This window comes from Saimiri boliviensis, chromosome 4 (assembly GCF_048565385.1).
Source record: "Saimiri boliviensis isolate mSaiBol1 chromosome 4, mSaiBol1.pri, whole genome shotgun sequence".
Classification (NCBI taxonomy): domain Eukaryota; kingdom Metazoa; phylum Chordata; class Mammalia; order Primates; family Cebidae; genus Saimiri; species Saimiri boliviensis.
The window spans coordinates 131,643,258-131,656,378 of NC_133452.1; the positions used below are offsets into that span (position 1 = coordinate 131,643,258).

Consider the following 13,121-nt stretch of genomic DNA (forward strand, 5'->3'; position numbering starts at 1 on the left):
AAACAAAGACGGAGAGAAGCTGAGAGAGTCAGGGAGCAGCTTGAGACCTGGGGAGGGAGGGAGAGGAGTAGGAGGGAAGGCGACAGACACAACTCAGGAGCAGGAGAGGAAGCTAAGTTACAGAGACAACACGCTGAGAGAGCAGAGGAGACCCTCCAGGCAAGGGCAGACTCCTTTCGGGGGCAGGCTGGGGCCCCGCTGCCTGCTGGGTCAGGCTGGAGAATCTGGTCACGGTTTCGCACCCCAAACTCACTCCCTGTGTTTGTTTATGGGTTCCTCCCTGTCTTGCTCAAATGCTCCAACTCTGCAGATCCCGGGATCTCAGGGTGCAGATCACCTCTCCCAGATTCCTGAGCCTGGGTCTGGCCATGGGCACCTCCAGCATCTTCCTCTGCATCCTGTTCCTCTGTGGGACACTGGGTAAGGGTGGGCTGGGGACCTTCAGGGGTCAGGGGGCTGGGGGCGGGGACAGGGCATGTGGAGGAACCTGAGGGCTGGGGAGGAGAGGGGTAGGGGTACTGAAAGAGGCCAAGAAGAGAGCTGGGAGAGTGGGGGACTTCAGGGAGGCCAGCCACTGGGAAGGCCAGCCTGATGAGGTGGGAAAGAGTTTCCTTTCAAAGTCATTTGAAAACAACTGTCGCCTCCTTGCTCCCATCTTTGACCCGCCCCGTCTCCCTTGTCCCTTATTTTACCTCTTGCTTCTATACTGGGCCTCTTGGTCAATGTCAATTTCTATTTTCTTATCTGTTTCTGGCGCACCCCTGCCCAGACTCCCTCCACCCTCCACCTCCCTGCTGCCAAGTCTGGCTTTTTGTGTCACTCAACATCAGTGTTGGTCTCTGATTCTCGTGGCTTCTGATCATGTCTTCGCGAGTCTCAATCCATGTACCCCTCTTTCCTCTGTCTCTGTTTATTTTCCTGCATCGTCTCCCCTCCCTTCTCGGTGTCTGTGTTTCTACTTCTGTCTGCTTTCCTCCCTTGTTGCACAGCTTCCCTCTCTCCACCTAGTGTGTCACCTCTCTCTGCTGTCCCTGTCCTGGATCTGGCCTCTGCCTGCCCCACAAGGAAGGTTTGCCTCTCCCACTTCCCTAATCTCTGCTGCCTCAACAGGTCTCACCATGGCCCCTGCCCAGGGAAGGCTCCGCTGTTACACCTGCGGCTTCGCCAAACCCTGCTACCCTGTTCCCACCGAGTGTCAAGACGATGACGCTTGCGGCATCAGTATCGGCACTTCAGGTAGGACTCTGGTCCAGTGGCCCTTCTGGCGGCTCCCTACCTCCATCCACCCCACCTTTCCTGTGGCCCCCACCTCAGTATGCCTCCTTCGTCCCACAGACCAGAGTGAGATCATCCAGCTGAAAGGCTGCCTCCCAAAGGCCCAGTGCCCTCTGCTGGGCCATGCCACTTACTGGTTGCACTCCTACACCCTGAGGCACCACTGCTGCGAGCAGGACCTGTGTAACGGGGCCGCTTCCCCACGGCAGCTCCCCAGCCTCCTCACCTCCCTGCCCCTCCTCGTGGCCAGCTTCACCGGGAGAGGACCCCTCCTCCACTAGCCTTGGTGGATCTGCAGCCCCCAACCCGGGATTCCTCCTACATCACCTCGGCCCTGGAAACACCTGCACAGACACTTTGACATGCCCGAGAACCTCATTTTGTACTGAGACCTCAGATCTCTCAGCCCAGCAGCTTCACAGACTCCTCACAGGGCCTGGGGAGGGACCTGGCCAGAGTCCAGCCTCATAAAGAACACCTATTCTGTGTCTTTTATCTTTTCTAGATGCCCATTGCTGATGCCCCATCAGCCCAGGTCACTGGCAAGGCAGGCATGTTGATGACACTGTGGGTCTCAGGCAAGGGGGTCAAAGGGGCATCAGGTACGGTGAGGAGGAGAGTCTTGCTAGGAAAGACTAATGTCGTGGGTCGGGAACTCAGGACAGAGGGCTTGGGGAGCTATGAAGAGTACCTTTAACAAAAGATCTATCTAGGAGTCCAGTAATACTGCAGATACTGCAGTGTGTGTGTGTGTGTGTGTGTGCGCGCGCGCACGCACGTGTGCGTGCGTGTGTGTCTTTGTGTGTGTGCTCTAAGAGCAAACTACAGCTGCTTGGTGGGTTGGGCTGGAGCTGGAGCCTGGACCACGGCACTCCCCTTGTCTTCCATCTGTGTCATTCGCGTCCTCTTTCCTGCCAGTGGCTTAGTTTAAGCCCCTGCATCATGAAGGCTTTAGTCGAGACTTCTCAGAAAGCTTTTCTCCATTTACGCCCAAGCTTGAGCAGAGACACAAAAGGGCACCTGGTGGAGCTGCTCATGAGGGTGTGGCTGGGAGCCCAGCTCATTTCTGCCTGAGACTTCAGAATGGCCATGTTGGGAACATCAATACCCTCCCTTGCTTCACCAGCCCAGACTTGCCACAGACATCCCAGCATGGCCCTGGCGCAATGAATTATACACCCCCCTGGGCCTGCCAGCCCCGGGAGACACTCCTTCTGCCCCAGGAGATAGGGTGTGACCCCAGGGCAGCAGGGAGGAAGTGCCAGGGTGGTAATAGCTGCTCACATGCTCTGAATGCCCCGGTGGAGTGCCGCAGGGAAGAGTGTGTGCCTAGGATAAGGAAGGATAAGGAGGCGACCCCGGGTTGGGAGCCGAGCACAGGCATCCCTGTCCTGACTCAGTTTCCTCCCCTTGCATGTGAGGAAGTCGGGTTGACTGAAGGGGCTTCTTCCTTCTCTTCTTTGTGAGGATGAGACATGAGGTAGTGGGGGTCTGGCTTAATTTAGAGATGAGTTGAGTTTTCTTTCCTTTTTTTTTTTTTTGAGACGGAGTTTCGCTCTTGTTACCCAGGCTGGAGTGCAATGGCGCGATCTCGGCTCACCGCAACCTCCGCCTCCTGGGTTCAGGCAATTCTCCTGCCTCAGCCTCCTGAGTAGCTGGGATTACAGGCACGCGCCACCATGCCCAGCTAATTTTTTTTTTTTGTATTTTAGTAGAGACGGGGTTTCACCATGTTGACCAGGATGGTCTCGATCTCTTGACCTTGTGATCCGCCCGCCTCGGCCTCCCAAAGTGCTGGGATTACAGGCTTGAGCCACAGCGCCTGGCTTTTTTTTTTTTTTTTTTTTGAGACGGAGTTTCGCTCTTGTTACCCAGGCTGGAGTGCAATGGCGCAATCTCGGCTCACCGCAACCTCCGCCTCCTGGGTTCAGGCAATTCTCCTGCTTCAGCCTCCTGAGTAGCTGGGATTACAGGCACGCGCCACCATGCCCAGCTGATTTTTTGTATTTTTAGTAGAGACGGGGTTTCACCATGTTGACCAGGATGGTCTCGATCTCTGGACCTCGTGATCCACCCGCCTCGGCCTCCCAAAGTGCTGGGATTACAGACTTGAGCCACCGCGCCCGGCCTTCTTTCCATTTTCTCTGCCCCTCCATCCCCCCACTTTGTGGTTCTATTTTCCTCTCTCTGTCCATCTCTTTCCACTTTCTCTGACTTGAGTCTCTTTCCCTCTGTCCCCATTTTTCCCATTTGTCCTTCAGCTCCCCTGCAACTGATGCCCCACCACTGCTCAAGTCTCCAGATTGCTGTCTCCTCCCCGCCCACAACCATCCTCCTCGCCTCCACCAGCAACCTCAGGCTCCCCGCAACCCCACAGTACTACGAGCTCAGGGCCACCCATCCACTGGCTGCTACAAGACAGGAGACCAAACCTTTTTGTAGGTGACATCACAGAATACTGTTCCTCCTTTCCTTCAGTCCCCACCCTTCCCCATAGACAGCTTGGTGGCTGCTGGAGGCCAGCTGGACTGTGAAGTCGAACTCTAAGTCCTGCCCCCACTTGCCGAGGTTGTCAGGGAATCCTGCAGGTGCCAGATGGCCAGTGAGACAGCAGGTCACACTTCCCAGCAGATGTCACCAAGATCACCCGGTCTTGTGGGCAGGTGGGCTGTGAGGTTTTCCAGAGAGACAGATTAAAGATACCTCTACTCTCCACGTCCCCAGGAAGGAGGGCTCCATCCCCACCCCATCCCAGGGTTTCCTCTTCCATCCCCAGTCCCCTCTGGGATTTACGCCTCTGGCCCCCAGTTGTTCCTCACCCAAGACGGGCCAAATGGATGTTCTCATAGACCTGGATTTCAGGTTTGAACTGAGGAATCGAGGCACCTGGGGAGAAGGAGCCATCGGGGGTGCAGAAGAGAAGTCAGCAGACGACTTAGAGCCGTGTTCCTTGCCCACCCCCAGAGGAGGAGGGGTACAGAGGCAGGGTACAAGCCTAGGCCTTTGCCTCATACCCACATGCTCTCTTCTTCCCTCAGGGAGGGAGGGACTCACCTCTGCCTGGAGCCCCATGGACCCTCTGCCTCCAGAGCACGATGCTGAGGGCCAAGATGATGATTCCCTGGCCCATTGTGAGCAGTAGCATCAGAATCCAAGGCATGTCCCAGCCTGTGGAAGGGGCACAGAGGGCAGGAGAGGCATCCATGGAGGCTGTAGTAAGGGCCAGACCTGAGGGATGGGAGGGAGGCAGTGAGGGGGCCTGTCCCTGTTCCCCAAAAACAGGCTTTCCCTCTGTAGTCTGGTGGGTTCCTCCAACAGAACTTTGTAAGTTTCCCTGCCTGCAGTATCCTCCACACTACTCTGCCCCTTTCCAGGCCTCTCACCCTCACCCCAGGGCTAACAAATAGAGAATGGCAGTCGGGCGTGGTGGCTCATGCCTTTAGGAGGCAAAGGTAGGCGGATCATTTGAGGTTAGGAGTTCAAGACCAGCCTGGTCAACATATGATGAAACCCTGTCTCTACTAAAAATATAAAAATTGGGGGTGGTGGCTCACACCTATAATCCCAGCACTTTGGGAGGCCGAGGCTGGAGGATCACCTGAGGTCAGGAGTTTGAGACCAGCCTGACCAACATGGAGAAACCCCGTCTCTACTAAAAATACAAAATCAGCTGGGCGTGGTGGCACATGCTTGTAATCCCAGCTACTTGGGAGGCTGAGGCAGGAGAACAGCTTGAACCTGGGAGGTGGCAGAGGTTGCAGTGAACCGAGATCACACCATTGCACTCCAGCCCTGTCTCTACTAAAAATACAATTTTTTAATTTTAATTTAATTTTTATTGAGATGGAATTTCACTCTTGTTGCCCATGCTGGAGTGCGTGGGATGATCTCAGCTCACTGCAACCTCCAACTCCTGGGTTCAAGAGATCCTCCTGCCTCAGCCTCCCGAGTAGCTGGGATTACAGGTATGCACCACCACGCCCAGCTAATTTTTTATTTTTAGTAGAGACAGGATTTCTCCATGTTGGTCAGGCTGGTCTTGAACTCCTGACCTCAGGTGATCCAGCCACCTTGGCCTCCAAAAGTCCTGGGATTACAGATATGAGCCACAGAACCCAGCCTAATAATAAAATAAAATAAAAAATAGAGAATGGGATCCCATCCTGTCAACTAAAAAAAAAAAAAGAGAATGGAATGCCCCCTGCTCACACATGGGCAGCCAAATACAGAGCAGACCACCAGCCATAACTACACTTTCCCCTCACACCCTTCATAGTAATTCACCCTCTCAAGAAAAAATAGCCAGGTGTGGTAGCTTATGCCTGTAACCCCAACACTTTGGAAGGTCAAGGCAGGAGAATCATTTGAGGCTAGCAGTTTGAAACCAGACTGGGCAACATAATGAGACCCTGTCTCTACAAAAAATTTAAAAATTAGGGCCAGGTGTGGTGGTTCACGCCTGTAATCCCAGCACTTTGGGAGACCAAGGCGGGCAGATCACTGGAGGTCAGGAGTTCAAGACCAGCCTGGTCAAAATGGTGAAACCTCATCTCTACTAAAAATACAAAAAATTAGGCCGGGGGTGGTGGCTCAAGCCTGTAATCCCAGCACTTTGGGAGGCCGAGGCGGGTGGATCACAAGGTCAAGAGATCTAGACCATCCTGGTCAACACGGTGAAACCCCGTCTCTACTAAAAATACAAACAAAACTAGCTGGGCATGGTGGTGCGTGCCTGTAATCCCAGCTACTCAGGAGGCTGAGGCAGGAGAATTGCCTGAACCCAGGAGACGGAGGTTGCGGTGAGCCAAGATCGTGCCATTGCACTCCAGCCTGGGTAACAAGAGCGAAATTCCATCTCAAAAACAAAAAAAAACAAAACAAAAAAACCCAAAAAATTAGCCAGTCATGGTGGCAGGCACCTGTAATCCCAACTACTTGGGAGGCTGAGGTGGAAGAACTTCCCTTTCCATCTCCTGCCTCAGTTTACCTCCCAGGCTAAAGCTGACTCCTTTGTTGTGAGTCACGAGGCAGCGGATGATTCTTGATCTTCGGCTCCTGGACTCAGGAAGCCCCTCCCCAGGACACACCAAGAGCAGGGCAGCCTCGTTGCCCCAGAAGGACTGAACACGGCCCCTCACGGGACCCTTCCCTTCCATCCAGGTCACAGAGTCCATGCGTCTGGTAGGGACCACAGAGCACACAAGGACATTGCAGGGGGATCCGTCTGCAGCCTTTGCAGATAACTGGGATCCTGTGCGGGAGAGAAGGACCCCTCAGTTCTTCGCCTGGACTTCCTAGCCCACAGTGGCCCCTGGTCTGCATGCCCCCACTCACCTTTGAGCACCAAGACGTCGTACACCCTCCAGTTCTGATAGTTGTGGTGCTGACCCAGCACAGCACACCAGTACCGCCCAGCGTCTTCCTCCTTGGAGCTCTCCAGCCACAAAGAATAGTTCCCCAGCAGTTTGAGCCTGGATTCCCTTCCTAGTTTTCCAGGGTCTGGGGCTGGCCTGCCCAGTTGGACTTGGGCTACCAGGGTGGTTAAGGAGCCTGCTCCAGGGTTGCGGAACCAAGACAGATGTCCATCCCCATGTACAGTGGGTGGTGAGGGACATGGCAGCTCCATTGCCTCCCCCGAGGCCACATAGATGGCCTGGATGTTGTCTGTGGGAAGAGGGTTGTATGAGGCCAGAGACCTCCATCAGATCAACAACCCCTCATTTGATCTTCAACCCTGGCTTCTTCCCCTTCTGGGGTCCCCCAGCATGGACCCGGCTGGTGACCACATTTCTCAAGTGACAGCTACAAAAATAAGACAGGTGGGGAGAAGAGGTTAAGGGCTTTCCTCCCCTCCCCGCCGGCCAGTAAGGGAGTCTGAGGGCAAGAGGGAAAAGGCTGGAAGACTTAGCAAATGCCCATATCTCTTCTATTCATTTCTACTTTTCTGGAAGCATTTACTCATTCTACATATTTTATAAAGGAAACTGCATAACCTGGACCCTCCTTGCCTCTGGATCTTCCCTAGTGTCAGAGGCAGGAGGAGGTCAGTTGGAGTAATTCTATCTTCAAGTCAGATGCCTTCTCCAGGCTCCTAGGAGAAAGAGCAGCAGTCCTTCCCCACCTTGCAAATAGCTAAGGAATTCCCTACCTTTTGCCCCTTACCTGCAGCAGCCTGGGAAGTTTCACATAGGAGCAGGAGGAGGAATAGGACCGCCATGGGGAGAGCCTGCCAAGTTCTCTTGCTCCAAGACCTGGTATCTCCAGAGAGGAAGCAGAGTCCAGATAAAGGTCCACACTCGCGGGTCTGGGCTGACATGGGCCTCTGGAGGGGATGGGAATGCTGGGGAGATAAAGCCCAGCTGCATGTCTGCTAGAGAAAAAGTGACCATCACCTTTCTGTCCTGGAGGGAAAAGGACCCGGTCCAGGACACTCTGAAGATGACCTTTCTGCTCTTCTGATTCCATATCAGCTAAAAGGCTCAAGTAACAACTTTCCATGCAGGGAAGTGGTCCTGCCTGTTTGGCTCCTGTCAGTCTAGAAGTACATTCTGAGGTCTCTTTCACTCATAAGAAATGTCAGCCATGAGTTGGGCGGATCACTTCAGGTCAGGTTCGAGACCAGCCTGACTAACATGGCAAAACCCTGTCTCTACAAAAAATACAAAAATTAGACTTGTGTGGTGACATGTGCCTGTAATCCCAGCTACTCAGGAGGCTGAGAGGCACCAGAATTGCTTGAACCCAGGAGGTGGAGGCTGCAGTGAGCCAAGATCATGCTACTGCACTCCAGGCTGGGTGACAGAGCAAGACTTTCTCTCAAAAAAAAAAAGAAGACGAAGAAAAGAAATGTCAGCCATGAGTGAAGAAACTGAGTTTTCATGTTGGTCCTCCATAGAACCCAGCACAAGACTGTATCCAGTCAATGTCCTATAAATAATTTGGAATGACTTTCCCTGTGGTTGTCTGGCATACGGTAGACCTCTCCTGAACTCCTGAGGAGTGCATTATTACTCATGGAGAAGGCTAACATGAACTGATTCATCTTTCTGAATGGCAAAAACTTTTTTTTTTTTTTTTGAGACGAAGTCTCTCTCAGGCTGGAATGCAGTTGCACGATCTTGGCTCACTGCAACCTCTGCCGCCTGGGTTCAAGCAATCCTCCTGCCTCAGCCTCCCAAGTAGCTGGGAATATAGGCATGCACCACCATGCCCATATAATTTTTGTATTTTTTAGTAGAAAAAGTGTTGGTTTCACCATATTGGACAGGCTGGTCTCAAACTCCTGACCCCATGATCCCCCCACCTCAGCCTCCTAAGGTGCTGGGATTACAGGTGTAAACTACCACACTCAGCTAGCAAAAACTCTAAGGCAGATCATCATGCAGTTATTATAGTTTTAACATGTAATTTATTTATTTTAAAAATTATTTTGACAAAATATTTCATACATACCAAAAACTATACGAAGTACAGCTATATAATGGATAAACTGTGGTATATTAACATAGTGGAACACTGATCAGCAATGAGAATGAACAAACCCAGTGACTTGCAACGAGGTTGAATCTCGGCCGGGCATGGTGGCTTACGCCTGTAATCCAAGCACTTTGGAGGCCAAGGCGGGCGGATCACCTGAGGTCGGGAGTTCAAGACCAGTCTCACCAACATGATGAAGCCTCGTCTTTATTTTTTTTAAAAAAAAGGTTGAATCTCACAACATAGTGAGAGTAAAAGAAGAGTGAGACTCCGTCTCAAAAAAAAAAAATATAAAAAAGTCAGATATAAGTCAGGTGCAGTGACTGGCCAGGCGAGGTGACTCACACCTGTGATCCCAGCACTTTGGGAGGCCAAGGCAGGTGGATCATTTGAGGTCAGGAGTTAGAGGACCAGCCTGGCCAACACGGTGAAACCCCATCTTCACTAAAAATACACACACACAAAATTAGCTGAGTGCATTGGTGGGTGCCTGCAAGCCCAGCTACTGGAGAAGCTGAGGCAGGAGAATCGTTTCAACCTGGGAGGCTGGGATTGCAGTCCGCTGAGATCATGCCCCACTGCACTCCAACCTGGGCCACAGAAGGAGACTTTATCTTTTTTTTTTTTTTTTTTTTTGAGACGGAGTTTCGCTCTTGTTACCCAGGCTAGAGTGCAATGGTGCGATATCCGCTCACCGCAACCCCCTCTCAGGTTCAGGCAATTCTCCTGCCTAAGCCTCCTGAGTAGCTGGGATTACAGGCACGTGCCACCATGCCCAGCTAATTTTTTGTATTTTTAGTAGAGACGGGGTTTCACCATGTTGACCAGGATGGTCTCGATCTCTTGACCTCGTGATCCATCCGCCTCAGCCTCCCAAAGTGCTGGGATTACAGGCTTGAGCCACCGCGCCCGGCCCCACCGCGCCCGGCCTTTTTTTTTTTTTTTTTTTTTTTTTTTTTTTTTTTTTGAGACGGCGTCTTGCTCTGTCTCAAAAAGGCTGGTTGGTAGTGGCTCAGTCTCAGCTCAGTGCAACCTCCACCTCCTGGGTTCAAGTGGTTCTTCTGCCTCAGCCTCCTGAGTAGCTGGGTCTACAGGTGGACACCATAACACCTAACATCCGGCTAATTTTTGTGTTTTTAGTAGAAACGGGGTTTCACCATATTGGCCAGGCTGGTCTCGAGCTTTTGACCTCGTGATCCACCCGCCTCAGCCTCCCAAAGTGCTGGGATTACAGACATGAGCCACCACGCCCGGCTGAGACTCTGTCTTTCTTTCTTTTTCTTTTTTTTTTTTTTTTTGAGACGGAGTTTCGCTCTTGTTACCCAGGCTGGAGTGCAATGGCGCGATCTCGGCTCACCGCAACCTCCGCCTCCTGGGTTCAAGCAATTCTCCTGCCTCAGCCTCCTTAGTAGCTGGGATTACAGGCACGTGCCACCATGCCCAGCTAATTTTTTGTATTTTTAGTAGAGACGGGGTTTCACCATGTTGACCAGGATGGTCTCGATCTCTCGACCTTGTGATCCACCCGCCTCGGCCTCCCAAAGTGCTGGGATTACAGGTTTGAGCCACTGTGCCCGGCAAGACTCTGTCTTAAAAAAAATAAAGTTAAAACCAGAAAGAGGCCAGGCGCAGTGGCTCAAGCCTGTAATCCCAGCACTTTAGGAGGCCGAGGCGGGTGGATCACGAGGTTAAGAGATCGAGACCATCCTGGTCAACAAGGTGAAATCATGTCTCTACTAAAAATACAAAAAATTAGCTGGGCATGGTGGCGCGTGCCTGTAATCCCACCTACTCAGGAGGCTGAGGCAGGAGAATTGCCTGAACCCAGGAGGCGGAGGTTGCGGTGAGCCGAGATCGCGCCATTGCACTCCAGCCTGGGTAACAAGAGCGAAACTCCTCCGCCTCAAGAAAAAAAAAAAAGAAAAAGAAAAAAAAAAAAAAACAGAAAGAAATAGAATATTCCAGGACCAGGACAGGCACAGTGGTTCATACCTGTAATCCCAGCACTCTGTGAAGCCAAAGCAGGAGGATCACTTGAGCCCAGGAGTTCGAGACCAGCCGGGGCAACATGATGAGACCTCATAAAATTAGCTAAGTGTGGTGGCACCAGACTGTAGTCCCAGCTACTTGGGAAGCTGAGGCGGGAGGATGCTTGAGCCCAACAGGTGGAGGATCAGGGCAGTGAGCCATGATTATGCCACTGTGCTCAGTCCGAGAAAGAGCTAGACCCTGTCGAGAGAGAGAGAGAGAGAGAGAGAGAGAGAGAGAGAGAGAGAGAGAGAGAGAGGGAGAGAGAGAGAGAGAGAAGAATACTCCATTTCAGTCAGAGATCTATGCTATGTAACCACTATTCTGAATTTTCTCTTTCTCCTCCACTTGCTCTTGCTTTATCATTAAATTTTATGTGTTTTTGAATCTAATATAATGGTATGCATTCTTCTGTGACTTTCTATTTTCACCCAGCATCACGGTTTTGAGATTCAGTTCACGCATAAGAGTAGTGATTCACTTATTTTCTTTTTACAAGTATTCCACGTATCTTACCATCCTTTTTTTGGGGGGGGGGCAGAGTTTCACTCTTGTTGACCAGGCTGGAGTGCAATGGTACCATCTCAGCTCACCACAACCTCCAATCCAGCCTTCAAGCAATTCTGCCTCAGACTCCCAAGTAGCTGGGATTACAGGCATAAGCTACCACGCCCGGCTAATTTTTGTATTTTTAGTAGGGACAGCGTTTCTCCATGTTGGTCAGGCTGGTCTCAAACTCCTGACCTCAGGTGATCCACCTGCCTTGGCCTCCCAAAATGCTGTTATTACAGGCATGAGCCACTGTACCGCGCCCTGCCAATGCTGAATTGTCATATTTAGGACTATGGTGTAGCTTTCCATTTATTGAAAATCTTTTCGTTTACTTCTTTCTTTCTTTTTTTTTTTTTTTTTTTCCCTAAAGCCTACAGCACCCAGTATTACCGTGCGGTCTCCCATCCAAGCACTAACCAGGCCTGACCCTGCTTAGCTTCCAAGATCAGACAAGATACTTTTCTTTTTTTTACTTTTACTTTTTCTTTTCTTTTCTTTTCTTTTTTTTTTTTTTTTTTTTTTTTGAGACGGAGTTTCGCTCTTGTTACCCAGGCTGGAGTGCAATGGCGCGATCTCGGCTCACCGCAACCTCCGCCTCCTGGGTTCAGGCAATTCTCCTGCCTCAGCCTCCTGAGTAGCTGGGACTACAGGCACGTGCCACCATGCCCAGGTGATTTTTTGTATTTTTAGTAGAGGCGGGGTTTCACCATGTTGGCCAGGATGGTCTCAGTCTCCTAACCTTGTGATCCACCCGCCTCGGCCTCCCAAAGTGCTGGGATTACAGGCTTGAGCCACCGCGCCCAGCTTTTTTTACTTTTTCTGTTATTATTTTGAGACAGGGTCTGGCTCTGTCATCCAGGTTGGAGTGCGTGGCGCTATCTCATCTCTTCGGCTCAAGCAACCCACCTCGGCCTCCCGAGGAGCTGGGACTGCAGGTGCACACCACCACACCCCGCGGGGTCTTCCACCCCCCCACCCCCACCCCGTTAGTATTTTGTGTAGAGATCAGGTCTCACTATGTTGCCTGGGCTGGAACTCCTGGACGCAAGCGATCCTCCTTCCGCCACCGAAAGTTGGAATTACAGGCGTGAGACACCGTGCTGGGCCACTTTACATTTATTTATTTCCTCTTCTTCTTCTTCCTTCATCTTTGTTTGTTTGTTTACATTTATTTATTTATTTATTTAGAGACGGAGTTTTGCTCTGTCTCCAAGGCTGGAGTGCAGTAGCACGATATTGGCTCACTGCAACCTCCGCCTCCCGGGTTCAAGAGATTCTCGTGCCTCGCCCCCCCCCCCCCCCGCCCCCGAGTAGCTGCGATTACAGGCGCGCGCCACCCACGCCCGGCTCATTTTTGTACTTTTAGTAAATAAAAATACAAAAACATGGTTTTATCTTGTTGGCCAGGCTGGTCTCGAACTAATGGCCTCAAATGATCCACCCACTTCGGCCTTCCAAAGTGCTGGGATTACAGGCATGAGCCACCGCGCCGGGCCAGTTTACCTTTCAACAATTTTTTATAGTTTTCTTCATAAAATCTTGCATTTCTTGTACTAGATATATTCCTAGACATCTTTTCTATTACTCTTGTCAAGTGGTTTTAATCTCATTCCTTGTTTCTGCTGTCGCTCTAGAGTCTGCCAATGAGACAGAAAAAAATTATTGAACTATGCCTAATAATTTTCTAATTCTCCGCGTTCCAAAATCTTCCACTAATTTAGGACCGCTGCTGTATCCGTAGCTTCAACTGCGCGAAACTCTTCTCAGGAAGCACTGAAAATGTAGCGATT

The 13,121-nt window shown here is 51.4% G+C and overlaps 2 protein-coding genes across 3 annotated transcripts; one reads left to right on the plus strand and one right to left on the minus strand.

The window, feature by feature from the left end:
- The first annotated feature begins 83 nt into the window (after nucleotides 1-83).
- LOC101037051 (lymphocyte antigen 6G6e-like) lies at nucleotides 84-1,572 on the plus strand. The gene is made up of 2 exons (XM_074397083.1): nucleotides 84-420; nucleotides 1,111-1,572. Exons 1-2 carry the CDS (start codon nucleotides 294-296, stop codon nucleotides 1,554-1,556), a joined length of 573 nt encoding a protein of 190 aa, XP_074253184.1. The 5' UTR covers nucleotides 84-293; the 3' UTR covers nucleotides 1,557-1,572.
- A 2,010-nt stretch (nucleotides 1,573-3,582) lies between these two features.
- LY6G6F (lymphocyte antigen 6 family member G6F) lies at nucleotides 3,583-7,523 on the minus strand. 2 transcript variants are annotated; one of them, XM_074398243.1, is made up of 6 exons: nucleotides 7,438-7,523; nucleotides 6,610-6,939; nucleotides 6,263-6,526; nucleotides 4,330-4,443; nucleotides 4,095-4,161; nucleotides 3,583-3,943 (listed from the first exon to the last, which is right to left on the minus strand). In XM_074398243.1, the coding sequence occupies exons 1-6, from the start codon at nucleotides 7,490-7,492 to the stop codon at nucleotides 3,919-3,921; spliced, it is 855 nt and encodes a 284-aa protein (XP_074254344.1). In that variant the 5' UTR covers nucleotides 7,493-7,523; the 3' UTR covers nucleotides 3,583-3,918. The 2 variants fall into 2 exon arrangements, with proteins under 2 accessions (XP_074254344.1, XP_074254343.1); XM_074398242.1 differs by having other exon boundaries at nucleotides 3,586-3,943; nucleotides 4,330-4,503.
- Nucleotides 7,524-13,121: the final 5,598 nt, after the last annotated feature.

Excerpts from the sequence above, each read along its gene's own strand:
- LOC101037051 (XM_074397083.1), top strand. The coding sequence starts at position 294 with ATGCTCCAACTCTGCAGATCCCGGGATCTCAGGGTGCAGATCACCTCT. Across the intron at positions 421-1,110 it reads GTTCCTCTGTGGGACACTGG|GTCTCACCATGGCCCCTGCC; the intron begins GTAAGGGTGGGC and ends CTGCCTCAACAG.
- LY6G6F (XM_074398242.1), bottom strand. The coding sequence starts at position 7,492 with ATGGCGGTCCTATTCCTCCTCCTGCTCCTATGTGAAACTTCCCAGGCT. Across the intron at positions 6,527-6,609 it reads CGACGTCTTGGTGCTCAAAG|GATCCCAGTTATCTGCAAAG; the intron begins GTGAGTGGGGGC and ends TCTCCCGCACAG. Across the intron at positions 4,162-4,329 it reads CCATGGGGCTCCAGGCAGAG|GTGCCTCGATTCCTCAGTTC; the intron begins GTGAGTCCCTCC and ends CCTTCTCCCCAG.